At 44.7% G+C, this 24,469-nt stretch overlaps 1 protein-coding gene across 4 annotated transcripts in view; it reads right to left on the reverse strand.

Moving 5' to 3' along the window:
- Window positions 1–24,469, reverse strand: part of LOC140195036 (mediator of RNA polymerase II transcription subunit 30-like) — a 137,899-nt gene that overhangs the window by 94,997 nt on the left and 18,433 nt on the right. For all 4 annotated transcript variants that reach the window (XR_011885345.1, XM_072252642.1, XM_072252651.1 and 1 more), the window contains exon 2: window positions 7,223–7,420. Coding sequence is in view for 3 of the 4 variants with exons in the window: in XM_072252642.1 (XP_072108743.1) it covers window positions 7,223–7,393 (171 nt within the window). In the remaining variant the exon portion in view is untranslated. The remainder of the gene's footprint in view (window positions 1–7,222; window positions 7,421–24,469) is intronic.

Here is a 24,469-nt window from a genome sequence, read left to right on the forward strand (position 1 = left end):
AGGAGGCCCAAAACTGCACACAGTATTCCAAATGAGGTCTCATAGAGCCTCATCACACCTCCTTACTCTTATACAGTATTTTTCTTGAAATGAATGCCAACATAGCATTCGCTTTCCTTACCGCCAATCCAACTTGGTGGTTAACCTTTAGGGCATCCTGCACGAGGACCCCCAAGTCCCCTTGCACTTCCGATTTTTGAATTTTCTCCCCATCTAAATAATAACTTACCCGATTATTTCTTCTTCTGAAATGTACAACCGTACATTTGTCATATCTCCTCCTCAATCCCAGTTCCCAGCCTTCTTCCCATAACCTTTGATACCGTGTCCAATCAAGAATCTCTGTCTTAAGTACATCCAATGACCTGGCCTCCACAGGTGCACGTGGCAACCAATTCTACAAATTCACCACCCCTTGGTTAATGGTCGAGGTCCATGGTGTAAAAAAGTTTGAGAAGCCCTCGCTTTAGCCTGTGTGCATGGTGGGGGGGGGGTGGGGGGAGTGTGGCATGTTAATCATTATCTCTGCTGCTACTTGACCTCAACATTCCCCCCCCCACCACCAATCAATGTTCACACCCTGCAGGATGGCCCACTGATCCTCGCTGCACATCCACCCCCAAATCACACACTGCAGATTGGGCAGGGCTGTCTGCAGTAAAGCCAATCAGCAAGTATGCAGCCGGAGGTTGGTTCTGTTTGTCTTCCACTGACCCATGCGTGTCATAATACTTGCAACGTGGCTGCAGGTACTGCAGTGGGGTCATATGCCAGAAACTGCTAAATTGCCAAGAGGTGAGAATGTGTAATGTCTCCCACTGTATCACTTTCTACCACTACAATTTCCATTAAATCCCTGATACTCATCTTATTTTGAAAGCAAGTTCAATTTGCTTTTTTTTGATAGTATAGTAGCACTTCTAAGTGATAAGCAACGGAGAACATATTGCCGCTGCCTGGTCTGACGCATTTTACCTGTCAAGATATATTTGAAAAACCTGTCAGATATATTTATTAAAAAATAGTTACAAGGAAAAAACCTGCAATCTCCTATCATGCAAGGATGCAATTACCACTTTCCTTGGAAAGCAAAGTTTTCAGCAGCAATATTGGACATTCTGAGTTTATACAATTTCCTTCACTGACCACCCTTAAAATAGAATGGCAAGATGACAATCTGATTGTACAGCCTGATCATTTGAAACAACCGCACACTGATACGGAATTTCGGTTCAGGGACCTGTTGGAGATGCATATTCCAGATTGGATATTCCAGGTGTCAGGGTCAGATGTCCCCGTGAGACAGAGGCACAAGGGTCAGTGAGTCGGCGAGCACGGAATTCGAGCCTGGCATTCAGGGCCCTGTCATCAGCGAGACTGGGGTTTGGTACTGGAAATTGAAACCCAAAAGCCAATCGGAAACCCAGAAGTCAGGGTGGGTGGGAGGAACGGGGCTTGTTTTGTTATTGTTGCTTGCTCTATTCTGTGTTGCTCTGCCAAGTAATGTGGGTATGTTAAGATGGCACCGGAAGTGGTCGGAGCAAGGTCGAGGCCCGTTCCAGACGGTATCGGAGTTGGACCGAACAAATCGGAGAGGAGTCAGAGCGGAAGAGTTTCAGAGCGCATCCACCTTAACTTGAGCGAGGCTGGATCAATCTAAGCGCCAAGCCAATTTGGAAAGGTCGAGTAGAGGCCAGAATGTGGCGGCAGGGTATTGACGTGGCGGTGCCTAGGTTCCTGTGCGGGGGCCGTTCCAGATGGACTGAAAAGGCAGCACATCGGGACCGGAGACGAGGGTTGGGCCAATTCTGCTCGTTCTTCTGCCACATCTGCTCCTCCCTCCGCGGCACCGAGGCTGTGAGACTGCTCCGCTTGCTCCATACCTGCAGGCTTCTCAGCGATTTGCCCCACCACGTGATGAATTGAGAAGAGGCTGTGGGCCTACTCCAGCTGCTTCGGGCCTCGAGCCGTTGCTTGCTTTTGTTGTTTGCGTGATTTGTGATTTCTCCCAGTCTCTCCCTGCGCGTTGGGCGCTGGTCTTTTCTTAAACTGGGTTCTTCCGGGTTTCTCACTTTACGGCTGCCTGTAATTTACACCTACTTTGATAATAAATGCACTTGAACTTTGAATGCATGGCACTTACTGGCCTTGGGATATGTTGGTTGTTAATGCAAACAGCATGTTACTGCATGTTTTGATATCTAGTACATGTGATAAATAAATGAATCTGTATCATTCTTCTGGTACTAATTCCAAGCCAAAGCCCTGTTACAGATTTTCTAACCTGTCTACATCATCCTCTGCCAATGATCATCCCAAGTGCTTTCATAACCTTGATAATTTCTTCAGATCCCAAAAACTACTCATTTCAATGGAAGCAAAAATCACTAAGACTTTGTAATTACGAAATATTAAAACTATATCTTCAAGAGTCTGATTTATGATTGTAAATGAGAATGTGCAGCACAATTCTGCTGCTACTCTGTCATCAACTCTTCTACTTCAATTGAACGTGTCTAAAAGGAACCCAGACAAAGTGTGGAACTGTCTCAGCAACAGAAGCACAGCAGGGCCTTTTACATCATCAAAGATCCCACCCATCCATCCAGCATCCTCTTTGACTTTCTACCATCAGGCAGAGACTTCGGTGCATAAAGACAAGAACGGTCAGGATGGGAAACAGCTTCTTCCCTCAGGCCATTAGGCTTCTGAACTTCCTGGTACATTGCATTCGAAGTGTCACTGGTTAATCTGTTCTGTGTCTTACAAAATCTAATTTATGCACTTTAATTTGTTTATTTATGTGTAATTCATCTGTAGATTTTATCCTTACTTTCCTAAGTTACTGTGTGTGACATGTGTGTGATGTGTACTACTGTGCTTTACGCCCCGGTCCGGAGAAACGTCTCGTTTGACGTTCTGCATGTATATAGTGAAATAACAACAAACTTGACTTGATTTATATTACAGACACAGTAGCAAGGACAAATCAATCATTCCACAATCAATTCACTTTTATCCACTGTTACCCAATTTTAAACTCATTAATAACTGTGTGCGCAAATTAAAAACAAAATTCATTTCACAAGTTTGATTTATCGTATAATACTTGATACGGTATTGGGAAATGAACATGGTCAGGTGTCAGGTCTCACAGTGGGAGAGCACTTTGGAGATAGTGATCATAATTCTATCTCCTTTACGATAGCATTGGAAAGAGATAGGAACAGACAAGTTAGAAAAGTGTTTAATTGGAGTAAGGGGAATTATGAGGCTATCAGGCAGGAAATTAGAAGCACAAATTTGGAACAGATGTTCTCATGGAAAAGTACGGAAGAAATGTGACAAATGTTCAGGGGATATCTGTGTGGAGTTCTGCATAGGTACATTCCAATGAGACAGGGAAAGGATGGTAGGGTAGAGGAGCCATGGTGTACAAAGGCTGTTATAAATCTAGTCAAGAAGAAAAGAAGAGCTTATGAAAGGTTCAAAAAACTAGGTAATGATAGAGATCTAGAAGATTATAAGGCTAGAAGGTACGAGTTTAAGAATGAAATTAGGAGAGCCAGAAGGGGCCATGAGAAGGCCTTGGTGAGCAGGATTAAGGAAACCCCCATTCCACAAGTATGTGAAGAGCAAGAGGATAAGGCGTGAAAGTACAGGATCTATCAAGTGTGGCAGTGGGAAAGTGTGTATGGAACCGGAGGAGTAGCAGAGGTATTTAATGAATACTTTACTTCAGTATTCACTATGGAAAAGGATCTTGGTGATTGTAGTGCAGACTTGCAGTGGACTGAAAAGCTTGAGCATGTAGATATTAAGAAAGAGGATGTGCTGGAGCTTTTGGAAAGCATCAAGTAAGATAAGTCGCCAGGACCCGATGAGGTGTACCCCAGGCTACTGTGGGAGGCGAGGGAGGAGATTGCTGAGCCTCTGGCGATGATCTTTGAATCATCAATGGGAACGGGAGAGGTTCCGGAGAATCGGAGAATTGCAGATGTTGTTCCTTTATTCAAGAAAGGGAGTAGAGATAGCCCAGGAAATTATAGACCAGTGAGTCTTACTTCGGTGCTTGGTAAGTTGATGGAGAAGATCCTGAGAGGCAGGATTTATGAACATTTGGAAAGGCATAATATGATTAGGAATAAGTCAGCATGGCTTTGTCAAAGGCAGGTTGTGCCTTACGAGCCTGGTTGAATTTTTTGAGGATGCGACTAAACACACTAATGAAGGAAGAGCAGTAGATGTAGTGTATATGGATTTCAATAGACAATAGATGCAGGAGTAGGCCATTTGGCCCTTCAAGTCAGCACCACCATTCACTGTGATCATGGCTGATTATCCACAATCAGTATCCAGTTCCTGCCTTATACCCATAACCTTTGATTCCGCTATCTTTAAGAAAGCATCCAGAGACTTGGCCTCCACAGCCTTCTGGGGCAGAGCATTCCACATATCCACCACTCTCTGGATGAAAAAGTTTCTCTTCAACTCCGTTCTAAATGACCTACCCCTTATTCTTAAACTGTGGCCTCTGGTTCTGGACTCACCCATCAGCGGGAACATGCTTCCTGCCTCCAGTGTGTCCAATCCCTTAATGATCTTATATGTTTCAATCAGATCCCCTCTCATCCTTCTAAATTCCAGTGTATACAAGCCCAGTCGCTCCAATCTTTCAACATATGACAGTCCCGCCATCCCAGGAATTAACCTCGTGAACCTACGCTGCACTCCCTCAATAGCTAGAATGTCCTTCCTCAAATTTGGAGACCAAAGCTGCACACAATACTCCAGGTGTGGTCTCACCAGGGCCCTGTACAGCTGCAGAAGGACCTCTTTGCTCTTATACTCAATTCTCCTTGTTATGAAGGCCAGCATTCCATTATCTTTCTTCACTGTCTGCTGTACCTGCATACTTGCTTTCAGTGACTGATGTACAAGAAGACCTTGGCAACAACTTCAGCAAGGCATCTGATAAGGTATCCCATGCAAGGCTTATTGAGAAAGTAAGGAGGCATGGGATCCAAGAGGACATTGCTTTGTGGATCCAGAACTGGCTTGGCCACAGAAGGCAAAGGTTGTAGACGGGTCATATTCTGCATGGAGGTCAGTGACCAGTGGTGTGCCTCAGGGATCTGTTCTGGGACCCCTTACTCTTCGTGATTTTTATAAATGACCTGCATGAGGAAGTGGAGGGATGGGTTAGTAAGTTTGCTGATGACTTAAAGGTTGGAGGTGTTGTGGATTCTCCTTGGAGTGACGAAGGATGAGAGGTGACCTGATAGAGGTGTATAAAATGATGAGAGGTGTTGTGGGGTGTCAGAGGTAACAGCAGGACATTGACAGGATGCAAAACTGGGCTGAGAAGAGGTAGATGGAGTTCAACCCAGATAAGTGTGAAGTGGTTCTTTTTGGTAGGTCAAATATGATGGCAGAATATAGTATTAATGGTAAGACTCTTGGCAGTGTGGAGGATCAGAGGGATCTTGGGGTCTGAGTCCATAGTACGCCAAAGCAGCTGCGCAGGTTGACATTGTGGTTAAGAAGGCAAATGGTGTATTGGCCTTCATTAATCGTGGAATTGAATTTAGGAACCGAGAGGTAATGTTGCAGCTATATAGGACTATGGTTAGACCCCATTTGGAGTACTGTGCTCAGTTCTGGTCGCCTCACTACGGGAAGGATGTGGAAGCCATAGAAAGGGTGCAGAGAAGATTTACAAGGATGTTGCCTGGATTGGGGAGCATGCCTTATGAGAATAGGTTGAGTGAACTCAGCCTTTTCTCCTTGGAACGACGGAGGATGAGAGGTGACCTGATAGAGGTGTATAAGATGATGAAAGGCATTGATCTTGTGAATAGTCAGAGGCTTTTTCCCAGGGCTGAAATGGTTGCCACAAGAGGACAGAGGTTTAAGGTGCTGGGGAGTAGGTACAGTGGTGATGCCAGGGTTAAGTTTTTTATGCAGAGAGTGGTGAGTGTGTGCAATGGGCTGCCAGCGACGGTGGTGGAGGCGGAAACGATAGGGACTTTTAAGAGACTTCTGGATAGGTACATGAAGCTTAGGGAAATACAGGGCTATGGGGAAGTCTATTAACTTCTAAGGTAGGGACAACATCTTCCGCAATACTTTGTGGGTCGAAGGGCCTGTATTGTGCTGTAGGTTTTCTATGTTTCTATATCCTAAGGTTCATTTGTACTGAGTGGTAAAACCAAACTGTTACGGAAAAAGCAATGAAGAATCCTTCTACAACTGAGTGCGACGGTATTCCTGAGTCTCTGCCTGGGACCTGCATGAGTGGCAAGAGGAAGCTCTGACACGATGAAGGAAGCCCTGAACACCGCCAGAGATGAAGGACCTTCATCTCTGCCCGAAACACCAGTTCTATTAACCAGAAGTAAGTAGCAAGCTTCATTTGCCACAGAACATAAATTCCCAAACACAGGAGATTCTGCACATGCTGAAAATCTAGACCAGGGGTTCCCAACCTGTTTTATGTCATGAACCCTTACCATTAACCGGGGGGTCGTGGACTCCAGGTTGGGAACCAGAGAACTAGAGTAACACACACAAAACACTGGAGGAACTCATCAGGTTTGGTAGCATCTATGGAGAGGAATAAACAGTTGACGTTTCAGGCCAAGATCTTTCTTCAGTGCACTGTAAAATCCCATTTTTATTACCGAATGTGTTTCAGCAATAATAAAACTGAAAAACACACGAGTCTTTTAAAAGATGATAAGCACCGTTTCTATTCTTTTGTTTTCATATCAAATTTGATTTAGCTTACAAAAAAACCTATAAAATGCCACTGATTTATTGATCAATCATGCTTTTGGGCATTTTAGCAGGGTGGCACGATGGTGTAGCTGTTTACAGAGCCAGCAATCGGAAGATTGTGGTTCAATTCCCGCCACGGTTTGTAAGGAGTCTGACTTCTTACTTTCTCTAAACTTAAACAGGACATAATAGAGGAGAGCCAATGAAGTTGTGGGCATGTTATGTTGATGCCGGAAGCTTGACGACAATTATGGGCTGTCCCAGCATATCTTGGGCGGTGACGATCATTGACGCAAACAGCGCATTTCAATGTATGTTTCAATGTACATTTGACAAATAAAGCTAACCTTTAAAGAATATTTTGTACATGTTCCACGATGCTGACGGTCACAGCACCTACGATCAATAATTTGATCCATATAAAGGCTACTCAGAGACTGACCTGCATATTTCGAAGAAGCTGGAAGATTTCCATCGTTCTCGAAACAATGTCTTGTACCGTCTCTTGGCCGATTCGACAGAGAGAAGCTGTATTAACCTCACGTCCCGCCTGGCTCTGAGTTGCAGAAAATGCTCCAGGCATCCCTGGACCAGGGACAGGGGGTGTCGCCATGACTCTTTCTGTCGACACGTCAGTTTTCTGAAAGTAATATCAGAAAGGATTTTCAAAAGTGAGAAGGCACGAACGTTTCCAAAGATGATAACTCAGTAAAGAAATTAAAACTTGTCTACAGGCACTACATTAATGAATATGGTAATAGGCAATAGGTGCAGGAGTAGGCCATTCGGCCCTTCGAGTCAGCACCACCATTCACTGTGATCATGGCTGATCATTCACAATCAGTATCCAGTTCCTGCCTTATCCCCATATCCTTTGATTCCACTATCTTTAAGAGCTCTAACCATCTCTTTCTTGAAAGCATCCAGAGACTTGGCCTCCACAGCCTTCTAGGGCAGAGCATTCCATATATCCACCACTCTCTGGGTAAAAAAGTTTTTCCTCAACTCCGTTCTAAATGGCCTACCCCTTATTCTTAAACTGTGGCCTCTGGTTCTGGACTCACCCATCAGCAGGAACATACTTCCTGCCTCCAGCGTGTCCAATCCCTTAATAATCTTATATGTTTCAATAAGATCCCCTCTCAGCCTTCTAAATTCCAGAGTATACAAGCCCAGTTGCTCCAATCTTTCAACATATGACAGTCCCGCCATCCCAGGAATTAACCTTGTGAACCTACACTGCACTCCCTCAATAGCAAGAATGTCCTTCCTCAAATTTGGAGACCAAAACTGCACACAGTACTCCAGGTGTGGTCTCACCAGGGCCCTGTACAACGGCAGAAGGACCTCTTTGCTCTTATACTCAATTCCCCTTAGCCATTAGCTTTCTTCACTGCCTGCTGTACTTGCATGCTTGCTTTCAGTGACTGATGTACAAGAACACCTAGATCTCGTTGTGCTTCCCCTTTTCCTAACTTGACTCCATTTAGGTAATAATCTGCCTTCCTGTTCTTACCACCAAAGTGGACAACCTCACATTTATCCACATTAAACTGCATTTGCCATGCATCTGCCCACTCACCCGGCCTGTCCAAGTCACCCTGCATTCTCATAACATCCCCCTTACATTTCACACTGCCACCCAGCTTTGTGTCATCGGCAAATTTGCTAATGTGCATATACTGTGATATACTGTGCATCAACGCGAAACGCTGTTGTAGGAAAGCAGCACCCAGAGAGCCCCACCACCCAGACCACGCTCTTTTCTCACTGCTGCCTTCAGGGAGAAGGTACAGAAGCCTCAGTTCTCGCACCACCAGGTTCAAGAACATTTACTATCTCACAATCATCAGGTTCCTGAACAAAAGGGGACGCTGGTTGATCTTTCATTGATCCTGTTATAGTTACTATTCTACAGATTTGCTGAGTATGCCCACATAAAGATGAATCTCAGGGTTATATGTGGTGACATACATGTACTCTGATAATAAAATTTAATTTGAACTTTGATAACCAAAAATGAACAAAAGCAAACAGGCCAACACCAGCTTTCTGCGAGAACAATCCCCTCAATCCCAAGTTCCTTTCCTACAGCTATGTAATACTTCCTCATTTAAGGAGCCAGTCATTCCATTTACCTTTGAAAGCAACGAGTGAAGCTGCTTCCACTTCTAGACAGCAAATGGCTCAGGTACAGTTATTGGATTAGATTTCGAGGACACGCAGTCCTCTTTTATTGTCATTTAGTAATGCATGCATTAAGAAATGATACGTTTTTCCAGAATGATATCACAGAAACACATGACAAACCGACTGAAAAACTGACAAAAACCGCATAATTATAACATATAATTACAACAGTGCAATGGGCACTGGGCACGGTAAAAGTCTCAAAGTCTCTCGAAAGTCCCATCATCTCACACAGACGGTGAACCTCCAGCGCTGCCAACTTGCCAATGCAGCATCCTGGAAGCATCCAACCACAGTCCGAGTCCGTCCGAAAACTCCGAGCCTCTGACCACCTCTCCGACACCGAGCACCGTCTCTGCCAAGCGCTTCGACCCCGGCCCCGGCAACAGGCGATACACAAAGCCGAGGATTTGGGGCCTTCGTCTCCAGAGATTCTCGATCGCACAGTAGCAGCGGCAGTGAAGCAGGCATTTCAGAAGTTTCTCCAGGTGTTCCTCCGTGCTTCCCATGGCTGTCTCCATCAAATCAGGATTGTGCACGGCCCCCTAGTTAACACATATCGATATCATTCAGAACAGCCGCGCACACTACGTCGCGCCGCCATCTTCTCCTCCCTCCGTCCATTACTCCTCAACTATCAGGCTCCTGATCCAGTGTAGATAAATTCATTCATGTCAACAGTGAACTGATTCCACAACCTGCGGACTCACTTTCTAGGACTCAATAACTTATGTCCTTGATATAATTTATTTACTTATCATTGACATGATTGTCCTCTTTTGCACATTGGATGCTTGTTATGATCATCATCATTGTGTGTCATGTCGTATGACGTGGGCAATCAATCATCTCCCATCTGTCTCTATCCATGACGACGATTGTTCTTGGCAATTTTTTCTGCAGAGGTGGTTTGCCATCGCCTTCTTCTGACCAGCGTCCTTACAAGACAGGTGACCCCAACCATTATCAATATTCTTCAGAGATTGCCTGGCGTCAGTGGTCACATAACCAGGACTTGTGATATGCTCCAGCTGCTCATACAACCATCCACCGCCTGCTTCAACGGCTTCACATGACCCTAACCGGAGGGCTAAGCAGGTACTCCACCTTGCCCAAGAGTGACCTGCAGGCTAGCAGAGAGAAGGAGTACCTTATACCTCCTCTGGTAGAGACATATCACCACACTGTCACCCTATGATATGTTTTGTTCTTTTTCCATAAACTATTTTTTTATTTTCCTGTAAAAGACTGCAAGAAAATGAATGTCAAGGTAGTATCAGGTGACATATGAGAGGTGACCTGATAGAGGTGTTTAAGATGATGAGAGACATTGATCGTGTGGATCGTCAGAGGCTTTTCCCAGGGCTGAAATGGCTGCCACAAGAGGGCACAGGTTTAAGGTGCTGGGGAGTAGGTACAGAGGAGATGTCAGGGGTAAGTTTTTTAACGCAGAGTGGTGAGTGCGTGGAATGGGCTGCCGGCAACGGTGGTGGAGGCAGATAAGGTAGAGTCTTTGAAGAGACTTTTGTATAGGTACATGGAGCTTAGAAAAATAGAGGGCTATAAGTAAGCCTAGTAATTTCTAAGGTAGGGACATGTTCGGCACAACTCTGTGGGACGAAGGGCCTGTATTGTGCTGTAGGTTTTCTATGTTTCCATGTATATGTACTTTAATAATAAATTTATTTTAAATATTTCATGCTAGTCTGTATTTGTTCTCATACCGAGACTGACTGAACTTAATAATTTGTCAATAATCCCTCCCATCCATCCAACAACTTCTTTGATTCCCTACGATCAAGTAGGAGGTACCGTTACATTAGGACAAGAATTGTTAGGATGGGAAACAGCTTCTTCCCTGGGCTGTAAGACCACTGAACTCTCTGCCACCACCTAGGTCTCATTCCATATACTTTATACTTTATTGTCGCCAAACAATTGATACTAGAACGTACAATCATCACTGCAATATTTGATTCTGCGCTTCCCGCTCCCTGGGTTACAAGTCGATAGTAAATATTAAACATTTAAATTATAAATAATAAATAGAAAATAGAAAAATGGAAAGTAAGGTAGTGCAAAAAAAAAACCGAGAGGCAGGTCCGGATATTTGGAGGGTACGGCCCAGATCCGGGTCAGGATCCATTCAGCAGTCTTATCACAGTTGGAAAGAGGCTGTTCCCAAATCTGGCCGTACGAGTCTTCAAGCTCCTGAGCCTTCTCCCGGAGGGAAGAGGGACGAAAGGTGTGTTGGCTGGGTGGGTCGTGTCCTTGATTATCCTGGCAGCACTGCTCCGACAGCGTGCGGTGTAAAGTGAGTCCAAGGACGGGAGATTGGTTTGTGTGATGTGCTGTGCCGTGTTCACGATCTTCTTCCGGTCTTGGATAGGACAACTTCCATACCAGGTTGTGATGCACCCTAGAAGAATGCTTTCTACGGTGCATCTATAAAAATTAGTGAGTGTTTTAGGGGACAGGCCAAATTTCTTTAGTTTTCTCAGGAAGTAAAAGCAATGGTGGGCCTTATTGGCAGTGGACTCTGCTTGGTTTGACCAAGTCAGGTCATTTGTGATATTGACCCCGAGGAACTTAAAGCTTTTGACCTGTTCCGCTTGCGCACCACCGATGTAAATGGAGTCGTGCGGTCCGCTACTCCTTCTGAAGTCAACAACCAATTCCTTCGTCTTGCTGACATTGAGGAATAGGTTATTGTCTTCGCACCATGCCACCAGGTTCTTAATTTCCTCTCTGTACTCAAACTCATCATTACCCGAGATACGGCCTACAATTGTTGTGTCATCAGCAAACTTATCAAGCGCAGCAACATTATACTGTTTACTTTTTAAACGTGAGAGGTAAATGCAACTTATTGTTGATTTATTTTGCGATAATATTATTTTCTGTGCTATATGTGTGAGTTACGTGTGCTGTGCTGTTCAACGCAGTCTAGAGGGCTGTTGCTTCCTTTTGCAGTTCACATGTGTACAAGTGAACAACAATAAATTGAACGTGAACTCAGACTGTGAAAAGTTCTGAGGATGTCATAAAGCAAATGAGCCGTACAAGAATCTACCAGACAGATGCTCACAAGCACTTGCTCTCAGGGATGCAGAGTAGCAAAGAAGTGAAGGGACAGATAGGTATGTGGAAAAGATGGCCCTTTTTTTTTAAAGACCCTAAGACCACAAGGTATAGGAGCAGAATTAGGCCATTTGGCCCATCGAGTTTACTCCACCATTTTATCATGACTGACCCATTTGCCTCTCAGCCCCATTCTTCTGCCTTCTCCCCGTATCCCTACATGCCCTGACAAACTGAGAATCTATCGACCTCTGCCTTAAATATATCCAATGATTTGGTCTCCACAGCTGCCTGTGGCAATGAATGCCACAGATTCACCACTCTCCGACTAACGAAATTCCCCCTCATCTCCATTCCAAATGGCCTCCCTCTATTCTGAGGCCGTGACCGCTGGTCTTAAACTTCCCCACCATCCTCTCCACATCCACTCTTATCATGGCCGTTCACTATTTGATAGATTTCAATCAGATTCTTCTGAATTCCAGTGAGTTCAGGCCCAGAGACATCAAACGCTCCTCATATGATAAGCCTTTCAATCAGGGAATCATTTTCTTGAACCTCCTTTGAACCCTCTCCAATGTCAGCACCTCCTTTCTTACACAAAGGACTCAGATCTGTTCACAAAGCTCCAAGTGAGGCCTCACCGGTGCTTTAGAAACCCCCCCAACATTACCTCCTTGCTGTTGTATTCTAGACCTCTTCAAAACAAATGCTAAAATCACATTTGCCTTCCTCACCACTGGCTCAACCTGCAAATTAACCTTTAGGGAATCCTGCACAAGGATTCCCTTGGATTTTTGAATTATCTCTGCATTTAGAAAATAGTCAACCCTTGTGTTTTGGCACACAGCATCTCCCAGTACAAGATGATTTCACTTTGCCTTAATCCTAAATTCATGAAAAGTCTAACGCAACCATACCAACCATCCAGCAGCTTCTTGGCATAGAGGTGGCATGGTAACATAGCGTTTAGCTCATTGCTTTACAGCGCGAGCTGTAAATCGGATTGCCAACCCCACTCTAGAAACCATAATTTTTTTTAGATTGTGAGAACACTCAGTCCTCTTTTATTGTCATTTAGAAATGCATACATGCATTAAGAAATGATACAATGTTTCTCCAGAGTGATATCACAGAAAACAGGAAAGACCAAAGACTAACACTGACAGAATCACATAATTATAACATACAGTTACAGCAGTGCAAAGCAATACCATAATTTGATGAAGAACAGTCCATAGGCACAGTCAAAAGAGTCTCAAAGCCCCGAGTCAATCAACTCCCGAGTCTCGGACAGCAGGCGGCAAAAGGGAGAAACTCCCTGCCATAACCCTCCAGGCACCGTCAACTTGCCGATACCTTGGAAGCAGCCGACCCCAGCCAACCCAGAGTCCATCCGTCCGAAAATTCCGAGCTTCCGAGCAGCCCCTCCGATACAGCCTCCCAAGTGCCTTCGACCTCTCCCCGGCCGCTGAAACACGCAAAGCCGAGGATTTCGGGGCCTTCAGCTCCAGAGATTCCGGTTACCACACAGTAGCAGCGGTAGCAAAGCGGGCACTTCAGAAGTTTTCCAGAAGTTCCACTGTGCTCTCACGTCTGCCTCCATCAAATCAGGATTGTGCACGGTCCCCTACTTGACAAATAACATATTCATCACCGAAGTGGCCGCACGTGCTGTCGTCGCATTGCCATCTTCTCCCTGCTCCCAGGAGGATCCTGTAGCCTCCACACAGAGACCACAACATCTCGACCAGCATTTGCAGCACATCCTATTCACTCACTTACTGCCCATTATGCCACCAGCATTCATGGCAACAAAGAAGGCCTTCCCTCTCTGGTGGTGGTCAGGGCTTCCTCGCGGTTTTCACTATGGTCAGTTGTGCATGTCCCAGGTAGAGACTCAGGAATATCGTCACACTCAGATGTAGAAGGATTTTTCATTGCTGTTTTCATAATGATTGTGTTTTACCACCAGGGTCGTCAGCCACAATCTGAACCCCCCGACCCTGGAGGACCGGTGGACCACTCTTAGTTTGGCCTCTACCCTTTGACCTGCTTGGTATGGGTGACCCTACCAACAGCCAAAGCATAAAGCCCTGACTCCGGCCAATCTAGCTCTCCGGATCATTGAGGTACGCAAGCCTCCAAACACGGTTACTTCTGCTTGGTAATATTTCTTTAAATCTTGGTTGCAGCCCAGGACATTTGTGCAATTCATCCTCCTTAATGCATCACTGGTGATCACTTCTTGTTCACAAATACATTTGCTCAATTAAACTCTGACTACCTCAACCTTTATAAATGTAGATAACCACGTGAAAAGCTTTATTAAGTCACGCCTAACCAAGTAGCTTGCAAAAGCCTTTTTGTTATATACACTCAGTGGCCACTTTATTAGGTACAGGAGTGGAACCCAGTTTGGTTTTCTGCTGCTGTAGCCCATCCACTTCAAGGTTCGAAGGGTGGTGCATTCCAAGATGCTCTTCTGCACACCTCTATTGTAATGCGCAGTTAATTGAATTACTGCCACCTTGTCAGCTTGAGCCATTCTAGCTATTTTTCTACATAAGAACATAAGAAATAGGAGCAGAAGTCGGCCATCCGGCCTATCGAGCCTGCCCTGCCATTCAATAAGATCATGGCTGATCTGTCGTAAACTCAGCTCCATCTACCTGCCTTTTCCCCATAACCCTTAATTCCCTTACTATGTAAAAACCTATCCAACTGTTTCTTAAATATATTTAGTGAAGAAGCCTCAACTGCTTCCCTGGGCAGAGAATTCCACAGATTCACCACTCTCTGGAAAAAAGTTTCTCCTCATCTCCGTCCTAAATCTTCTGCCCTGAATCTTGAGGCAATGTCGCTTCAATAACAATGTGTTTTCACCCCTAGAACTACTGCTGACTGGATGCTTTTTTGCTTTTCGCACTATTTTCTATAATCTCTAGAGACTGTTGTCCATGGAAAACCCCAGATCAGCAGTTTCTGAGATACTCAAAACCACCCTGCCTGGAACAATCATTCCAGGATCAAAGTCACTCTGATCACATTTCTTTCCCATTCTGATGTTTGGTCCAAACAACAACTGAACCTCTTGACAACGTCTGCATGCTTTTATTCATTGAGTTGCTGCTACATGATTGGCTGATGAAATACCTGCAAGACAGCACTGGTGTGACACGGTGATGTTTTGCAAGCAGCTAACAAAACTTTTAGCTATCCTACTAAATAAACCTTTCCTGGACTACAACCACTGCAATCCGCAGCCTCTGATTTCCCTTTGGGAGCCGTGCTTTTGAACTGTCTGTGCGACATGCCATTTTTGAGGTACCCTGAAGGAGTCGGCCAACTAGACCATCGAGAATGCAGGTACAGACGAATCAGCCATTTCTGGAGCAGACCAGGTCATACTGAAGTGGTGGAGCCCGGGCCTGAGAGCGAGAAATGAACTGATGTCTAATTGATTTAAGCTCTGAACCAGATCTAAAAGATTAAGACTGAGGGCAAAGGACAAACTGGCGTTCAGCTCAATTCTCCGTGAGGCCTTACCCGTCTCAGGACTCAACAGGCTTAGAGGCTGCGGATCCACTTTCAGTGTCTCTGCAGTTCATGCTTTGTGTGTTATTTGCTTATTTTTTTAAATTGTTTACAAGGTTTGTTCTGTTTTCACTAGGTCCCACCTCCCCCTCGTACCCCATCTGTTACTTATTTTTATGCACACATTCTTTCTCTCACTCTCCTTTTTCTCCCTCTGTCCCTCTGAATATACCTCTTGCCCATCCTCTGGGCCCCCCCCTTGTCTTTCTTCCCGGACCTCCTGTCCCATGATCCTCTCGTATCCCTTTTTGCCTATCACCTGTCCAGCTCTTGACTCCATCCCTCCCCATCCTGTCTTCTCCTATCATTTTGGATCTCCCCCTCCCCCTCCCACTTTCAAATCTCTTACTAACTCTTCCTTCAGTTAGTCCTGACGAAGGGTCTCGGCCTGAAACGTGACTGCACCTCTTCCTACAGATGCTGCCTGGCCTGCTGCGTTCACCAGCAACTTTGATGTGTGTTGTTCTGTTTTTGCACATTGGATGTTTGACGCTGTTTGTTGTGGGTTTTTTGTGTATTCTATTGTGTTTCTTTGTTTTGTGGCTGCCTGCAAGAAGATGAAACTCAAGGTTGTGTATGGTATATGTACTTCGAATTTAATGGGGAATTCAGGTGTACCTAATAAAGTGGCCATTGAGTCTACGTTCCTGTCTATGGCAGCACTCTTCAGAAAAAACAAAACCTTTCTGTAGGCCTTGAAGTACCTCACTTGGAGTAATCCATTTGCTTTATATACAACATTACAGCACAGTACAGGCCCTTTGGCCCACGATGTTGTGCCGACCCCTGAACCTACTCAAAGTTCAATCTAGCTCTCTCTCCTACCATAGCTCCCCATTCTTCCTTCATCTAAGAGTTTCTCAAATGCCCCTCATGTAACTGCCTCAACCACTACCCATGGCAGGGTTTTTTGCACACTCACTGCTCTGTGTAGGAAAATGACCTCTGACACCCCCCCCCCCCATACTTTCTTCCCATCACCTTTAAATGATGCCCCTGGTATTAGCCATTTCCACCCCGGAAAAAGGTCCTTGGCTTAATTATTGTCTCGATGGTTAAAATTCTATCGCTTAAAAGTTTAAGAGCTAGAATGGCTCGAAGTTAATCACGAATTATTCATATAAGCTGGCTCACGATCTTGACAATGGTTGCCAGGCCCAGAGAAAACCTTTGCCACATCACCTCAACATTCAAAGCTCAGTGACACACCTTCGTGTAGGTCTGTGCAAACCATGATGTCTAGTCAAGCATTCTTTATAGGTTTTCATAAGACCATAAAACATGGGAGCAGAATCAGGCCATTTGGTCCATCGAGCCTGCTCCACCATTCATTCATGGCTGATCCTTTTTTCCCCTCTTCAGCCCCAGTCCCCGGCCTTCTCCCCGTAACCTTCGAATCTATGTCCAATCATGAACCGATCAAGCTCTGCCTTAAATACACCCAACGACCTGGCTTTCATAGCTCCCTGAGGTAACAAATTCCACAAATTCACCACCCTCTGGCTAAGGAAATTTCTCAGAATCTCTGTTTTAAATGGGTGCCCCTCTATCCTGAGGTTGTACCTTTTTGCTCTAGACTCCCCCACCATGGGAAACTTCCTTTCCACATCTACTCTGTCTAGACCTTTCAACATGTGAAAGGTTTCAATGAGATCCCCCCTCCATCCTTCTAAATTCCAGCTAGTACAGACCCAGAGCCATCAAACGTTCCTCGTATAACCTTTCAATCCTGGAATCATCCTTCTGAATCTGCTCTGAACTCTCTCCAATGCCAGCACATTTTTTTTTAGATGAGAGCCCCAAAACTGTTCACAATACTCAAGGTGACGTCTCACCAGTGCCTTATAAAGCCTCAGCTCACATCCCTGCTCTTGTATTCTAGACCTCTTGAAATGAATGCTAACATTGCATTTGCCGTCCACACCACCTACTCTACCCGCAAGTTAACCTTTAGGGTGTTCTGCACAAGGATTCCCAAGTCTACTTGCATCTCAGATTTTTTGATTTTCTCCCCATTTAGAAAAAAATCTGTACATTTACTTCTACTACCAAAGTGCATGACTATGCATTTTCCAACATTGTAATTCATTTTCCACTTTCTTGCCCATTCTCCTAATCTAAGTCCTTCTGCAACCTACCTGTTTGCTCAACACTACCTACCCCTCTATCAATCTTCATATCATCTACAAACTGGCAACAATGCCATCTATTCCACCATATAAATCATTGATATACTGCACAAAAAGAAGCCAACAGAGACCCCTGTGGAATACCACTAGTCATCGGCAGCCAACCAGCAAAAGATCCTTTTATTCCCACTCGCTGCCTCCTACCAATCAGCCAATATTCCAACCATGTCAGGAACTTCCTTGTAATACCATGGGCTCTTAACTTGGTAAGCAGCCTCATGTGTGGCACCTTGTCAAAGGCTTTCTGAAAGTCCAAATATGCAACATCCACTGCATCCCCTTTATCTATCCTACTTGTGATCTCCTCAAAGAACTCCAACATGTTTGTCAGGCAAGATCTTTCCTTAAGGAAACCATGCTGACTTTGTCCTATCTTGTCCTGTGTCACCAAGTACTCCATCACCTCATCCTTATCAATTGACTCCAACATCTTCCCAACCACTGAGGTCAGGCTAACCAGTCTATAATTTCCTTTCTGCTGCATTCTTCCTTTCTTAAGGAGTGGAAGAGTTTCAGTGTTATTTCACATAAAGAGTGGTACTGGTGACAGCTGAAGCTGTTACGAATGTTGAAACTACTGCAATGATGGATGATGGTAAGATTTAGAACAGTACAGCTCAGCACAGGCCCTTTGGACCATGATGTTGTGCCATCCTTTTAACACACTCCAAGATCAATCTAACCCTTCCTTCCCAAATGGCTCTAAAGTTTCTTTCATCTGTGTGTCTACTGAAGAGTCTCTTAAATCTGCCACATGGATCCACCTGTCTACCACCACCCCTTCCACACACCCACCCCCATTGTAAAAGAGACATCCTCTCTATACATTCTTCCAATCACCTTAAAATGATGGCCTGCTGCATTAGACATTTTCACACTGGGAAAAAGACACCTGATCTGTGCATCTTAACATCTTATCCAATCACCTCTCATTCTCCTTCATTCCAAAGAGAACAGTTCAGCTCGCTTAATCCTTTCCTCGTAAAACATGCTCTCTAATCCAGGCAACGTTTGGGAAAGGTGTGTCACCAAAGACAAGAAATTCTTCGCAGATGTACTGCGGAGAGCATTTTGACTAGTTGCATCATGGCCTGGTTTAGACTCCAATGCACAGGATTGTCAGAGGCCTCGTGGACTCAGCCATCCCCATTACGATCACGACCCCCACCATCAAGGACATCTTCTAAAGGCAACATGCATCATTAAGGGTCCTCACATCTAGGACCCACCTTCTGAGTACTACCATTGGGGTGGAGGTACGGGAGCCTGAAGACACACATTCAACATTTCAGTAGTAGCTTCTTCCCATCCGCTGTCAGGTTTATAAATGGTCGATGGACAGTACCTCGCTATACCTCTTTGAATTATTTACTTGTTTATTGTAACTTACGGTAATTGTTAGGGGTGCCCTGTCCTGCCACCACAAAACAACAGATTCACAACTAACGTCAGTGGCAGTAATCCTGATTCTGATGTTATTTACTTTATTGAGACACAGCAAGGAGTAGGCCTTTCTGGGCCTTTGAGCCACACCGTCCAGTAATCCCTGATTTTAACCCAAGTCCAGTCACAGAATAACTTATAATTAACCTACCAACTGGTACATCTTTGGCATATGGGAGGAAACCGGAGCACCCGGATGAACCCACGTATTCATGGGGAGAGCGTGCAAACTCCTTGTAGACAGCGGCAGGAATTGAACCTGGGTCGCTAATACTGTAAAACGTTGTGTTAACCACTAGGCTACCGTGCCACGCCAATTCTGGCAAAGCTGCTAAAGCTGATTGCAGCTAATTGGAATTTTACCGCTTCTGATTATGCAAATATAACCGATGTAGCAATTGTACTGCTTTGTGAATACACAGCTAGATACTCATTTCTTTAATAGGCTTTCTTCTTTCTCTTGCAGTAGAGTAAGAAAACTGTTGATGTGGTGAGGCTAGATCAAGATATTTAGCTGTTCAATATTATTAGACATGGACACACAGGGATTAGTTATGACTGAATACACTTAATTCAGCTAGTATAAATTGTCTTTGTATAATGATGTTACCACAATCAATCACCACAAGTTATCTCGCATGGCTGAAACTAAATGACTCTTCTAAATCTCTCATATTATTACTGTTGCGTCAAGCCAAAACATGCCAGTTCAAGCTTTTGATTTGAACTCTTGACAAGTCTGCCTGATCATGCAATATCCTTTCTCCTCTATTCCCATGTAATCTGAACTTCCCTGCATCCTCGTAGAAAAGACTTCCACATTTATTTCCCTTGCTCTGCATCATTGCAGAATGTTGAAAGGCCTTGATAGAGTGGATGTGGAGAAGGTGCTTCCTATGATGGGGGAGTCTAAGCCCAGAGAACACAGCATCAGTATAGATAGGCATCCTTTTAAAATGAGGTGAGGAATTTCTTCAGCCAGAGGATGGTGAAACTGTGGAATTTGTTGCCACAGGCGGCTATGGACTCCAAGTCTTTGTGTATATTGTGTTGATAGATTCTTGATTGGTCAGGGCATGAAGGGATACAGAGAGAAGTCAGGAAATGGGGACTGAGGGGGAAATTTGATCAGCCATGATGAACTAGTAGAGCAGACTCAGTGGGCCGAATGACCTATTTATGCTCCTATATCTTGTGGTCTTATTACCAGCCTTTGAAACTAGATTTGAGATCCTTCCTAGCGTGTCGCACCAGTCAGTCAGCCGTTCTTGTCTGGTGCGTAGTGTCAGGATTGGTCTCCTTTCGGTTTAACCAGGTCACGATATGAACATTCCTGACTTGACCCTTGTCTTTTTTTAATGGGGCTAAGTGGCTAGCTCGACGCTCAACTCAGCACGGATGGAAAGCGTGCTCAGGGTGTGACCCGGCTTGGATTCGAACTCGGGAGCCTTCACTCCGAAGTCCGGCGCTGATGCCACTGCGCCACCAGCCGGCCAGTTTTGAGGTAAAGCTTGAAGATTAACTTTATTTGTCACATGTTCATTTAAATACTCTGGCATCGATACAGGAAATGCACCTTTGCTTCAACAACCAAGTATGTGTTGCGGGGCAGCCCACAAATATCATCGTGCTTTCCATAAGATATAGGAGCAGGCTCCATTTGGTCCATCGAGTCTGCTCCACCATTCCATCGTGGCTGATTTATTATCTCTCTCAACGCCATTCTCCCGCCTTCTCCCGTAACCCTTGACATCCTTACTAATCGAGAAACTATCAACCTCCGCTTTAAATATACCCAATGACCTCTGCTTTAAGTATATCCTTTTGACACAGCACAGCATGCTCGCATCTTACCAACCGTAACCCGTACGCCTTTGAATTGTGGGAGAAAACGAGAGTGCCCTGAGGAAACCCGTGTGGTCATGGGGACAGCGTACAAACTCCTTACAGACAGTGGCGGGAATTGAACCCCCATCACTGACTGCTGGTGCTATCATTGTGTTATATTAATCGCTTCATTACTGTTTCGCCTAGTTTTGTCAGGTGGTGTAAGGTAGAAATAGGAACAAAAAAGTGCTGGAAACATGCCTGACAACATCATGGGAGAGGTAGTTAACCTTTCATGGCAGTGGTCTTCATTGCAAGTGGAGTTTTGTGTAAAGGTCTTACTGCAACTATATCAAGCTGTAAATGAAGTATAGCCATTACTGCCTTCATCTTGATTGCATTAAAATGTTGGACTAGGGATGTAGGTCCTCTGACTGGGGTCCCCAACCTTTTTTGCACCGCGGACCGGTTAATATTGACAATATCCTTGCAGACCAGCCGACGGGGGGGGGGGGGGGGGTCAAGTAGGGTTAAACTCACCTCAGCATGTCTTTTACAGTTAGGGTTGCCAACTTTCTCACTCCCAAATAAGGGACAAAAGTAGCAGTCAAATCCTGGGACACGTGTTTACCCCGAGAAAGACCATGACCATGAAGCCTTGCGCGGGCACCTGTGTGCGCATGCGTGACGTGCCATTTTTTCTACAAATCGGTTTTGGTTTAATCTTCCTGGCTCTGTTAAGAGAAACTACACTGTACATACATTTCTACTTTATATAGGCTGTGTATTTATCATATCATTCCTGTTTTTACTATATGTTAGTGTTATTTTAGGTTTTATGTGTTATTTGGAATGATTTGGTAGGTTATTTTTTGGGTCTGGGAACGCTCAAAAATTTTTCCCATATAAATTAATGGTAATTGCTTCTTCACTTTACGCCATTTCCGCTTACGAACGGTTTCATAGGAACGTTGTACCTTAGCGGGGGAAATACGGGACAAGGGCAGTCCCGTATGGGACAAACCAATTTAGCCCAATATACTGAATGTCCCGGCAAATACGGGACAGTTGGCAACCCTATGTTCAAGTTCAACAGTGCGTGACAGGGAATGAGGAAAGGTGCAGCTGACTCATATCGTTTCCTCACGGCCCGGTAGCACATGCTTTGCGCCCGGTGGTTGGGGACCACCGCTCTGAGATATTGAACCCCAGGAACTTAAAATTGCTCACCCTTTCCACCGCTGACCCCTCAATGGGGATTGGTATGTGTTCTCCTGTCTTCCCCTTCCTGAAGTCCACAAGAAATTCCTTGGTCTTACTAATGCTGCATCCAAGGTTGCTGTTGTGACACTACTCAATCAGCTGATCTACCTCACCCTTCTACAGGTCCCCATCACCATCTTTATATATTCACACAAGGCAAAGGAGAAGTAGGCCATTCGGCCCATCGAGCCTGCTCCGTCACTCCACCATGAGCTAAAATATTCTCCCATCTAGTTCCAATTTCCTGCTTTTTCCCCATATCCCTTGATTATCCCTGACTAATTCGATACCCATCAATTGGAGTTTAAAGCAGACCATGATGCAACCAGTCAAAATCCTCTCCACAGTACATCTGCAAAAAATTTCGTCTTTGTTATCGTTAAAAATTATTCCTATTAATACCCAAAATGCGGTTTTAATAGGTGATGCCTGACTTACTGAGATCTTTGCTCTTGATTTCCAGCATCTGCAGAATTTGTTTCAGTTCACCCTTTTTAAAGAAGTTACAATAAATTCCCCAGTGAACTTGGTGAGTTTGGGAATGTGTGTCTGAGTCAGTTTGAAAAGAACACAGGAACCCAGGCCCAAGTGAGTCAGGAGCGAGTGCAGAAGAACCAGATGTCAAATTACCAGGATTTCCAAACAACTGGACAGCAGATAGCTATCACTAGGAAATAAACAAACCTCCTTTAAACCAATTGTTCACATGATTCAATGCTCATTTACATACTATTTACATACTACAACCTTCAGACTCACTTTCAAGGACTCTGCACCTTATGTTCTTAGCACTGTTCATTTGATTTTTATTTGCAATATTTGCCCTCTTTCGCTCAATAGCTATTTGTCAGTCACAAAAGAAAATCTGCCGATGCTGTAAATCCAAGCAACACACACACACACACACACACACACACACACAAAATGCTGGAGGAACACAGCAGGCCAGGCAGCATCTATGGAGAAAAAGTTTTGCTGAAGGGCCTCAGCCCGGAACGTTGTCTGTACTTTTTTCCATAGATGCTGCCTGCCGAGTTCCTTCAGCATTTTGTGTGCGTTGCAGCTATTTCTCAGTCTTTGTCCATGATTAGTTCTCATAAACTCCATTGCATTTCTTTATTTTCCTGTAAATGCCAGCAAGAAAATGAATCACAAGGTAGCTCTTGGCGACATATACACTGAGTGTATGCCCGTGGTCTTTGGCTGCTGTGGCCCATTCACTTCAAGGTTCGATGAGTTGTGCATTCAGAGATGCTCTTCCACACTCCATGTTGTCATGTCTGGTTATCTGAGTTACTGTCACCCTCCTGTCAGCCTGAACCAGTCTGACCATTCTCCTCTGACCTCTCTCATTATCAAGGCATTTTCACCCACAGAACTGCCACTCACTCAAATTTTTTTTGTTTTTTTTGGCACCTTTCTCTGTACAATATAGAGACTGTTGTTTGTGAAAATCCAGGAGATTAACAGCTCCTGAGACACTCAAAACCACACCATCTGGCGCCAACAATCATTCCACAGTCAAAGTCAAAGGTGGGGGGGGGGGGGGGCTAAGCAGGTGCGACACCTTGCCCAAGGGTGACCTGCAGGCTAGCGGTGGGAAGGAGCATCTTGCACCTCCTTTGATAAAGGCCCATCTCCACCCTGCCGCCCAATACTTTAATAAATTTACTTTGACTTTTGATCCATAGAACGCTTAAGATCTGCACAAGATATCTTCTGCTCCAACAAAGTGCACTGCCAGAGGGGCAGGCAGATATTCTCAGTACATTTAAGTATAAACATACAGGGATTAGTTAAGACCGAATTCACTTAGTTCAATCTGTACAACAACGATACTTGAGTGACTCACTCCATTAATTATCATGCACAACATAAACCAAAATGATTCTCTCCTGCAATACTTACTGCATTATTGAGACAGGCACCTGAGCTGCAACAGTCTCGCATGGGCCAGAAACTGGAGAATGGGGTTAGTAGAGAAGGATACTTCATGACCAACACAGACATGATGGGCCAAAGAGCCTGCTTCTGTGCTATTTTATCATTTCTATTTTTGCACTACTTGCATAAACATATTACAGGTGCACATTCCTTTA

Source organism: Mobula birostris, chromosome 1, assembly GCF_030028105.1.
Source record: "Mobula birostris isolate sMobBir1 chromosome 1, sMobBir1.hap1, whole genome shotgun sequence".
Lineage (NCBI taxonomy): Eukaryota > Metazoa > Chordata > Chondrichthyes > Myliobatiformes > Myliobatidae > Mobula > Mobula birostris.